Source organism: Setaria viridis, chromosome 6 (genome assembly GCF_005286985.2).
Source record: "Setaria viridis chromosome 6, Setaria_viridis_v4.0, whole genome shotgun sequence".
Taxonomy (NCBI): domain Eukaryota; kingdom Viridiplantae; phylum Streptophyta; class Magnoliopsida; order Poales; family Poaceae; genus Setaria; species Setaria viridis.
In genome coordinates this window covers 7,587,307-7,598,771 of record NC_048268.2, presented here as the reverse complement: position 1 = coordinate 7,598,771, position 11,465 = coordinate 7,587,307, and the positions used below count along the sequence as shown (strand labels likewise).

Sequence of the window (11,465 nt, the reverse complement as noted above, 5' to 3'; positions counted from 1 at the left end):
TCTGGAGGCGGCGGCGCGCAGGAGGCGATGCAGGGCGAGGAGGAGCGGACCGGAGGGGCGGCGCGGACGGGTGGCGAAGGAGGCGCGTCTGGAGGCGGCGGCGCGCAGGAGGCGATGCAGGGCGAGGAGGAGCGGACCTGAGGGGTGGCGCGGAAGGGCGGCGAAGGAGGCGCATCCGGAGTCGGCGGCGCGCAGGAGGCGATGCAGGGTGAGGAGGAGCGGACCGGAGGGGCGGAGAAGGAGGCGCATCTGGAGTCGGCGGCGCGCAGGAGGCGGTGCAGGGCGAGGAGGAGCGGACAGGAGGGGCGGCGCGGAAGGGCAGCGAAGGAGGTGCATCCGGAGTTGGCGGCGCGCAAGAGGCGATGCAGGGCGAGGAGGAGTGGATTGGAGGGGCGGCGCGTAAGGGGCGGCGAAGGAGGTGCGTCCGGCGGCGGCGCTGCGGCAGGAGGCGTAGGGTGCCGCAGGGCCGGATTGCACTCAGGGGGTGGCGGCTGTGGGAGGCGACGGAAGGGCTCGGGGACGGAGGCGACAGGAGCGAGAGGAAGGGCTCAGATTTGCGATTCAATCGCGGACGGTAGAAAAACAACGAAGCGCGGGACGAAGGGTTGACGGAGGACCCGACGTACGAAAAAAATGTCTTGGTTTTGCTTTTTTTAGGAGTAGAGATAAACCACTCTGTCCTTCCCCCATCCAAATAAAGACAAACATCACACTTAGTTTCCAGTGAACATATACATCCAACTTAAAACATGCACGCACATTCTTTTTCCTTTTCCCCGATAAAGGTGCTTGCACATTCTTTTGTTCAGCATGGCACACTCTGACGTGTCGATTTGGAAGTGGAAAAGTCTGGTCGACACTGCTCAATAAATTGAAGGATGTGTATTTTCCTTAGATGCATGTGGAAATTCTTCGCAATCTATTTTTTTAAACAAATTAGGCACGAGAGCTACTGATTTATTAAAAGAGTTAAATGCGTCATTAGTACGTCATTAGTATGTTTACTTAGCGAGTGAGTGCGTTTAAGTACATCATTGAAATTGTTCATTTGGGAACAACAACTTGGCAGGTGGGTGTGGATGGATCACCGGGATGACATGGAGGCAAAAAAATACCATGTAGGCAGCTTGTGTGTTAGCCAATATTTTTTTAAAAAAAGTCCTTCCAAATTCTACCATTTATTTGAGTTGCGTTGCTTTTTAGGTTTTGTTCCATGATTTCTTTTAGCCTCGGAACGTAAAATCTTTAAAAATCATATATATCATGAAAAATAGCCAATTATTGCAAGGTGAAATAAAATACTGTAAAGAATAAGAAATGTGTTCATGGTTGATCACGGGCATGGTATGAGTGCAAAATATTGACCTTTTGATTAGCTGCTCAAATGGACGGTCGGAAACCATGGCTGCGTAAAGCACCTCAAATACATTCCGTTTGACTACTCACTTGTAGTTTTGGACCTCAAATCACCATGTTACTTATAGGTAAAATTTGGTTGGTAGAAATAATTCAAAACCTTATCCTCTCTCTCCTGACCCTTGACAGAATTCTCCAGCTCTCCCTTTTTTCGGTTTATCCACAGCACAAATCTTTCTTATCATTCTAGATTTCTAGTGCTGCTAATGGTGGTCAACGGCCCTGGTGCTGCTCTAGCCTCTGCCCATTGCGGCGACCAAAAACACATTCTGTATCTCCATCAAAACTTCTTCAGCAATATAAGCAACCTACGTGGGAACATCTACACACAAACTTAATTATAAAAGGAGTAAATAAACAAATGGCTAATTTGCAATAGTGCTGCCCACGTTTTATTTACACGTAAGCGTCAATTGTACGCCTAAGCTGCCTATGTAGCATTTTTTCCCCTACTTGTCGTCCGGTGACCTATCCTCGTCAACCTACCAAGTTGTTATTCCCAAATAAACAATTTGAGAGATGATGTACCTAAGCGCGCCCATTCGCCAAATTTATGTGCTAATGACACATTTAACTCTTATTAAAAAGAAGATGAAGCTCAGACTGGATAAACAATAATGCAACAAGATCCAAAAGTCGACTAACGACCACGTGAACACCGCAAGATTAACAAACCCAAACAGAAGCAACCATTGGGAATTCTTCGCAATCATGGAAAAGGTCGACCAACGACCACATAAACACCGCAAGATTAACAAACCCAAGCAGCAGCAACCATTGGGAATTCTTCGTGATCATGGAGCGTACTTAATTTTATCGAACAACATAAATGCAGACAAGGAAGTATCGGATGGTAGTCTTGACTCTTGATACATCTCTATGATCTTAGAACAGCTTAAGATATTATGTAAAATCTCTAAGATATATATTCAAAACATCCATATATTGGGTTGCGTGACACGCATCAACTACGTATTCGATGCTGCAATATCTGCAATATGTCCATTCAAAAAGCACATCTGACCTTGGTATTCGAAGCTAGCAAGCTGCGAATAATTTTGTGCCACTAGCCCAGTTGACCTAACGCCCGTTGGGTAGCACGGGCAAGCTGCGAATAATCTTGTGCCGCTAGCCCAGTTGACCTAACGCCCGTTGGGTAGCACGGGCACATCCACTGCACACCTATAGCCGAAAAAGCCCAAAGCCAACCTAGTTTTCTGACTGCATATCCCATCCGGCCGCTTTAATTTGGATTCTAGACCTTGTTTAGTGTCCAACTTTGAAGATGCAAAATCACTGTTGTAGCACTGTAGCACAATGTAGCGTTTCGTTTGTATTTATGAATTATTGTCCAAATATTGACTAATTAGCCTCAAAAGATTCATCTCGCAAAGTACAACAAAATTGTGCAATTAGTTTTTGATTTCGTCTACATTTAGTACTCCATGCATGTACCGCAAGTTTGATGTGATTGGGAATCTTCTTTTTGCATAGTGTCAAAGTTGGAAGTTTAGGGGAACTAAACAGGCCCTAACTGCTTCTGAGTGGCTATAAAGATTCCGAACGGCCGGCATCGCTGCACTCCGTTAGCAGCTCACGACGACAAAATGGCAGCTCAAACCCATCGCAATGGCGAGCACCAAGACAAGGTCGACATGGAAGCTGCTGATGTTCCAAACCGCAGGCAAGATTTTTTCCCCTCAGTGGACAATCCACAACTATGTAGAGAACTAGAGGTATCCATTCTAGCAAAAAGCTCATTAGAAGATTTTTTTATTAAGAATAAAATGAACAGGTGGTTCTCAAACTTACTCGAATGCATCACATTGTAGGTCCTGGTCGATCAAGAACCCTTGTGTTCAGTGTTGATCTACCTAGTTACTCCCTCCGTTCCAAATTATAAGTCATTCCAACTTACTCGGAGAGTCAAACTATTTTATGTTTGACCAAAATTATAGAGAAGATTATAAAGATTTATGGCACCGAATAAATATACTATGAAAATATATTTAATGAAGAAAGTAATGGTACTTATTTGGTATCATCATTTTTAGTACTCTATTGTATAAATTTGATCAAACTTTAGATGCTTTAACTCTTCTAATGACTTATAATTTGGAACGGAGGGAGTGCGTGACATCCATTTCTTCAAAAAACTTCCGACTCATCATTCATATCTCTATTGCCCCCACATAACAATCAACAAAAACAGTTAAAAATTCCATTATGACCCACATATTCCCCGTTCTCTCTCTCGGTGTTTGGGGCGAGAGCTCTAAGTCAGTCATGAAGGATGGAAAGAAATATGACCACATTGACATGCTGCACATACCCATGTGCAAATTACTAATATTTGAACTCGATTGACGTAATTAAAAAGTTTAAGGATCTTGATATGTAATTTATGACTTCAGGGACCTAGGTAACACCTCTAAACAAGTTTGAGAACCGTGGTTACATTTTACTCAAAATCTAATAACTTTATCTATACCTGTCTATTAACAAAAGGCAAGGAGGGGCATCAGGACAGGACATCGACGGAATGTCTCCGCTATATCGCGCTATCTTCTTGGCAGAGGGCGACGCCCCTCAGATGATTAGCAATGCCCGTGATGATGATCAGTCAAATTGTGGACCAAATGGACAAAATGTGCTACACGTCGCAGCTCTTCGGAGTAAAGGTAAGACGGATGTAAGTCAACATCGCTGCTCGGCTCACATAGTAAAAATTGTTTGATTCCTTTATATATTTTTTGAAAATGATTTGCATACGACCATTTATGTATAAGTCAATTATAACCGTATATGAAAAATACAAAAGTGCTATTAAACCCTAGAATAAATTCAGAAAAATATGAACGCTAGTGTTGAGACAATGACTTGAATCCAGTTGGGCAGGTTCCTTCCATAAGAAAGCTAACCTAAGCTACACTCAGTTCACATATATTGGCAGATACTTTGTGACTCTACCTCGTTGGATGATGAAGAAAAATTGATGCTCAGAATTTATTCAGATTTATAACAACTAGCCCACCAACATGTGCTCTTGCATGAGCTAGAATCTCAGGAGACATAAGCATTAATATCAGGTCATGGACAAATTTAAATCCACGCTAATTGAAATTGCTTATCTTTACTCATCCTTTTGTTCATTTTTCAATATACTACTCATATAGACACTTTGTATACACTATTCGATTGTGATAGAATTTAGTTATTAATTATTTTTCCACTCATATTTATTGTTTCCCCTTTTGCATCGCACCACCATGGTTCATCGTTAAGTGTTTAATTGAAACAGTTATTTCAGCTCTTGCTGTAGCTCATGTGATGTGACTTAATAATCTTGATTTTGGCTTTATAATTCTGATCTTACAAGTTGCCTTTTTATTTTCTACACATGTTAACTCAAAACTCTAGCGCTCAATGTTTCTCTTATTCAAAACTCTCTTTTTATATTTTATTAAAATATTCATTTTTAGGCCCTAGACTATACTACAATGGAACAAATTGGCATTTCGGATTATAGTATATATTGTTCAAGATGTTTAATTTCCTCTATTGAAAAATTATAAGTTTATTAGTTGCTTTTTTTTTGTAAAAAAAGAGAGTTCTTATATTGTTGTGGCCAAATAAATGTTCTCTATCAAATAATTTTGAGTGTAGTACTTTTACAAAAAAAAAGAGAGTGTTTATTAGAGTTTATAATCTTAATTTACACGGTTTGATGTCAAAACTACTAAGTGGTGGCTCCACCCATGTATATATAACCTAAACCCTAAGAGTACTGATCATAAGAACAATTGATGGCAGATCTTACCCAAAAGGTTCTAAAGACGTGGGACGATCTGAGGAATGGAGCTGATGGAAGTAGAAGTACACCTCTTCACTATGCAGCATCAGTTGGAGTTAAGGGTATAACAGAGCTCCTGCTTAAGGCAGACACCACCGGCGACATGAAGGCGGCGGCGGACAGCCATGGGATGCGCCCCATACACGTAGCTGCTTCCGTTGGCGCAATGGACGCATTACTCGCATTGGTCCATGGGAACGAGGACGACTCATCTGCCACTCTACTTGTACGTGACAACAGGGGTAGGACATTTCTTCATGTCGCCGTTGAGAACAAGAAGACAGAAGTAGTCAAGTTCGTGTGCCGAGAACCCACGTTCAAGGATTACGTTGTCAGGTTGGTAGCCGGCGGAGAACGGAGACCGACGTTCAGGAACATTCTTAACATGAAGGACGATGACGGGAATACTGCGCTACATCTGGCAGTGAAGAACAGAGACGAGAACAGTTTCAGACATCTCGTGGGGAACAGGCATGTGGAGCTCAACCGTGTCAACAATGATGGCTACACACCACTCGATCTTGCAAGCAAGATAGTAAACACAGAGAACTCTTTCGCCTCTCGCCACCAGGTACGCAGAAAATCATCCAAGTTTGTTTGGTATTAACAATAGAAAACATAGAGCACCTACGTGCTGCTGAGAGAAGATGATGAGAGAGGCACTAACATTTCGATCGAGCTTCTTTGTTCCTTGCAGGAGAATCCGACGGAATGGATGATCAGAGTACTGGCTCACTCTGGAGCTTACTTCAGTGCCCGCAGACGTGACCTGAAATTCGGAGTAACACAAAATGATCAAGAACCAGGCTTGGCTCCGTCAATGCAAACCAAGGAAGTAGACCAGGCTCTAGCTACAGAAAGTGTGCTGGTTGCGTCGGCGTTGATCGCGACGCTGACATTCGCGGCGGCGTTCACCGTGCCGGGGTCGTACAAGACGGACGGCGACCCCAGGGCCGGGACGCCGGCGCTGGGCGGCCACTACGGCTTCAAGGTGTTCATCGTCGCCGACATGCTCGCCTTCTTCTGCTCCGTGGCGGCGACCTTCAGCCTGGCCGAGTACGCGAACCGCGCCGGCGTGGACCCGCTCGTCCGCGCCGTCTACGCGCAGCGCGCCGTGCGGCTCTTCCACGTCGCGCTCCGGAGCGTCATCGTTGCCTTCGCGCTGGGCGTCAGCGTGGTGATGTGGGACATCTCCGTCGTCACCACCGTCATCGTCGGCGTCGCCACCTCCGCTCTCGTGCTCTACGGGAACGAAGCGCTCGCCCACGACATCAGGCTTGTGCGGATCATGTACCGCAGGTTTGGCTTCCTGTGTTCGGGGACCCTGCACCCGTCGACGAGCTCTCATCTGGATTGGAACACCTGGCGGCTCAGAAGCTTCTACGCGACACTCGTCCAGAACATTGTCAAGCTTATCTGGACCTATGGCTTCATATTCCTGGTTGCTTACATCGCCCAACTGAAGCAGAAAGATGGGATCTAATCCATAATTCATGTTAAAAAAGCACGGTCTTAGTTTTGCAAACCATTGCGTGTTATGATGGTTTGCAAAGCTAACATGGTCTTAGAAATGAAAATGAGATGATTATAGGGACGCTGTAGTTACTACTGTCCTCATTTTCAAAGGTCTTGTGTTTCTTTTCGGTGTTTCAACTGCATTGTAGACGTCCACTTCCAAACGAACTTTTAGTCTACGCGTTTTTTTTTTTGGAACACGGTTGTGATTTCTACCAAACGACACTATCGTTCCTTGGGTACTAGATGCACAACTAATATCCGAACGAAGTCACACATCTGCAGGCAACGACCCCAGTCCCCAGCCCGTTTATATATCCATTGACCAACTCTACATAATAGACGGCTATAAGTACAATAAACTGATTTCATGTTCCCTCATCGATCACTTGCTCTTCTCGCCATTGCGCGCCTCTCCCATAAACACGGCTAACTCCTCGCCGACACGGCTGCGAACGGCCCGTAGCTTTGGATTTGGATCAACGTCGAGGAGTTGGACACGCTCGTCACAAAGCAAGTGTTTCATGGTCCAGAAATTTTCACGTTAATCAAAAAAAGAAAAATTTGCACGGTTCATTTTTTGAAGATCTAACGGTCTAAATTAATAAGAAAAACCTCCATATCGAATTCAGAGTATAATTAATTAATTAATATAAATATGTTATATGGAATTAAGTGCTCACGTTTCCATTGGAGGCATACCACATGTATTAAATTCACTACGGGAAAGCTAAAAATTGCTAGTATTTTTCTTTGCTGACTATTTTTTTCGAACACTCGACAAACAAAGTGCCAAGATAAAAATACTCGGCAAAGAAAAAACACTCGGCAAATTGGGACTTTGCTGAGTGTAAAAAAAAACACTCGGCAAACCCAGCTCTTTGCCGAGTGTCAAAAAGACACTGGGCAAAGAGGGGGGGTTTGCCGAGTGTTTTTTTGACACTCGATAAAACAATAAGTTTTTTTCTCTTCCCACGTTGAAATTTTTTCTACTCCCCACATACAACATGTGGTACTTCATATTAAAATTTAGTATATTTTTGGATTTGTTTGCTATAATTAATTAATTAATTGCATTTGAAGGGAATTTTTGGTATAAGTTAAATTTGAACTGCAAGTGATTCAAATTATAGAATAAAATGAGTAGAAAAATGATATTTATATTATTTAGCCCGGTTTGAGGCCTTACCCATGAAATGAAAAGAAATTTCAAACATTTGGTTCAGGAAACACAACCACAAACATGTGACCGAATGATTTTTAAATTCTAAAAAAGGCAAACGAAGCCGAAAAATTATGAGATTTGTCATGATGTGATGGTATCATACGTGGAGGTTGTGATAAAAAATTGAGAAAGTTTTGCACATTTTATCACATACAATGTTTACAAACTGAAGCATCTCAAAAGAAAAATCGTAGCGTTGAGAAGGATTCGATAAGATTTGGAGTCAAAGTAACGGTCGAATTTAGATTTGACTACAAAACTTTTTGTATAGACAATAGAGAACATATATTGTTTCATGTGAAATTTTGGTAATTTTTTGGAATCGTTTGATAATTTTAATGTATTAAGTGCAATTATAGAATTTTAATTGATATAAATTGAATTGGATCTATAATTGCATAAAATAATGAAATAATATGAGTAGAATAATCAAATACATATTGTTGAGTGAATTTGATGAGGTATTGTTGAGGTTATCAAAATGAATGTAGAAGAAAACGTTGTAGAAAAGGAGGAAAAAAGGGGAAAAAAACTATGCCGAGTGCTCCCCATCCAGCACTCGGCAAAACAATGCTTTGCCGAGTGCTATACTGGAAACACTCGGCAAAGGAAAAAAACCACCCGCGCGCCCTAAAATCACCCACCCGCCTCTCCTCTCCCTCCCGCACCCGTCCTCCTCCATCCCGCACCCAGCCCCGCCTCCCCGCCTCCTGCACCCGGCCTCCCATCCCCCTCCATCCGCACCCCTAGCCCCTCCCTCCACCGCCGACCCCTCCTCTCCCCTCCCTCCCCTTCTTCTTCCCCGCCGGCGGCCAGCCCCTCCCCTTCCCTCCTCCCCCTCCTCTCCCCTCCCTCCCCTTCTTCTTCCCCGCCGGCGGCCAGCCCCTCCCCTTCCCTCCTCCCCCCCTCCCTCGTTTCCACCACCCACTCCCCTTCCCCTCCCGCATCCCGACGCCACCTCGGCCACCTCTCCGGATCCGGCCGCCACCGCTGCGCCGCCCCTTCTCTAGGTCGGATCCGGCCACCACCACCACGTCGCCCCTCCTTTGGGCCGGATCCGGCTACCACCGCTGCGCCGCCCCTCCTTCGGGCCGGATCCGGCTGCCACCGCCGCGTCGTCCCTCCTCCGAGCTGAATCCGTCGGCGCCACCACCTCCCCTCTGGATCCAGCGCCGCTGCCTCCCCCGGTTCCGGCGCCGCCACCTCCCCCCTCCGGATCCGCCGGTGCCGCGACCTTCCCCCGGATCCGGCGCCGCCATCTCCCTCCCCCGAATCCGCCGCTCCCTCCCCTTCCTCTCCAGGCAGGTCGGGCGACGGCGAGAAGGGGGCCCGACGGGGAGGGGGCCCGGTAGGAGGCAGCTCGGGTGGCGGCGGGGAGGGGGCCCAGCGTGAGGCAGCTCGGGCGGCGGCGGGATGGAGCAGCGGCGGTGCACTCCAAGGTGGATGGAGCAGCGGTGGCTTATGAGTGCGTGCAATTTCCACAAGGGTTTAGGACTCCAGAATTTACTAAGTTCATCGGTGATGATGATAGGACCACATTAGAACACATAGCACAATTTGTCATACAATGTGGTGAAGCCAGCTGCAATGATATTTATAAGACAAGGTTATTTCCTTTATCCTTGTCGGGTGCTGCATTCACATGGTTTGCTTCATTGCCACATAATTGTATTCGTAGTTGGGCTGATTTAGAGCAAAAATTCCATGATTATTTCTTTATCGATGAATCTGAATTGAAGTTGTCGCACCTTACATCGATTAAGTAAAAGTTGCATGAAACTATTTCTGAATACATTAGAAGATTCAAAGATACTAGAAACACCGATGCTATGGTTTGATAATTTCTAATAGATATTTAGCTGATCTAGCTTATTCTGGTTTACTTGAATTTTATAAAGAAAAGCTAGAAGGGCAAGAGTTTCTAGATGTTAGTCAAATATTACAGAAAGCTCTCTAGCTAATAAAAGCCGAGGTAAAGACTCTAGAAACTTGCAAAAGGCTAATGAAAAGGCCAGTCGTAGGACTGTGCAAAAAAGGAAAGTCAGTAATGAGAGCCTTGTGGTATAAGAAGAAGAAAATGAGAAATCGGCCGAGAAGGTTTTGTTACCTCTGCGTTTGGGTCGATATGTGCAGGGTCCAATTGGTTACAATATACTGTGGGGGATGCACAAAATAGATGTTGCTTCCACTCAGCCCAGCACAATTTGAATTGTTGAGTGGAGAAGGGCGCTACCAGCCAATTGTTCAAATCAATGGTGTTGGAATCTGGTATCAAGCTGCACAGTTGGTTATACTCAAACCCTCTTGAAAGCGACTCCCAAAACTTCACCCGGCCAATGAAATAAATTCCAATAGGCATCTGTCCCAGGCCAAATTGCCAGGCTGCTACTGACGGGTTATAGAATTCATACGTCAGGGAGTCCTTTCCAGAGAAGAAGTTTGCTGGCAAAATCCCGGGCTTGATCAAGATCTCCATAATCCTGTCTTCAAAAGAATTGGTGTCCGAGTCAAAACAATCAGGATTCTCAAAAAGTGGATCTTCTCTCTGGTATAGGTACCAGCTCGTAGTCTCTTCAGCGAAGCCGATGTAAAAGCATCTGAAATACTCGACTATCCTTGAGGGAGTAAGTTTACCTCCTGGAAAGGATGACACAGCTTCTGCGAAGGAAGTACAGCAGCGCCTTGCTGTTGGGTCGGTCTCTGACTCGATGTTGGGGAAGGTCTTGGACTCGACCCATTCTCTAGAGATTTTGCTCATATATAAGTTAAGCCAAAGGGTGATGAACCACCAGGGACCACTAGGGTTCCCAATAGGCTCTCCAGATGACAGCTTGACAGCTTCACGGCGATCTGGTGCATCATATAATAAGCCGATCCAAGCAAATGTTTTCCCAGATAGGCAAATGTTTTCCCAGAGGGATGGTGGTATGTCTTGCTAGCGCCTCGGCTAGGGCTTGTGTGTTGGAGGAGGGACCGATAGATCTGCCGCAGAATAAGTGCTTTTCTAGCCACATCATTAAGAAGGCCGTGTACTCTCTGTCAGTGATAGGTCCAGTCTTCATGTTCTTCTCAATGAAGCCTTTCCATCCGCCGATGCCTTTTATTTCCAGACGATGAGTGGGCTTGATCAAAAGGTCAAAGGGCGTGTCGGGGGAAGAGATGTCAAGACCGGTCAACATCTAGACATCGGCCAAAGTGGGAGTCATGGGCCCGTGGCCGAAAAGGAATGCATTGAGGGTGTCAGACCAGAAGTAAGACGCCGCAATGACTAAGGAGTTGTTCCTCTCCATTTGAGACAAGGACAAGTTTATGCAGTGGCCGATTTTCCCTTCATCCCAAAGAACTCTCTTGGAGTTCGACATCCTTAAGAACCATTCTCTCTAGCCCGGGGTTTCATTCGGCCAGGACCTAAATGTGCCTATCCAGCTGTTTAGATCCATGGACGATTGCTTGAAG

At 45.3% G+C, this 11,465-nt stretch overlaps 1 protein-coding gene across 1 annotated transcript; it reads left to right on the top strand.

The window, feature by feature from the left end:
• The first annotated feature begins 3,009 nt into the window (after window positions 1-3,009).
• Window positions 3,010-6,952, top strand: LOC117861363 (uncharacterized). The gene is made up of 4 exons (XM_034744900.1): window positions 3,010-3,100; window positions 3,925-4,097; window positions 5,230-5,840; window positions 5,967-6,952. The coding sequence occupies exons 1-4, from the start codon at window positions 3,024-3,026 to the stop codon at window positions 6,750-6,752; spliced, it is 1,647 nt and encodes a 548-aa protein (XP_034600791.1). The 5' UTR covers window positions 3,010-3,023; the 3' UTR covers window positions 6,753-6,952.
• Window positions 6,953-11,465: the final 4,513 nt, after the last annotated feature.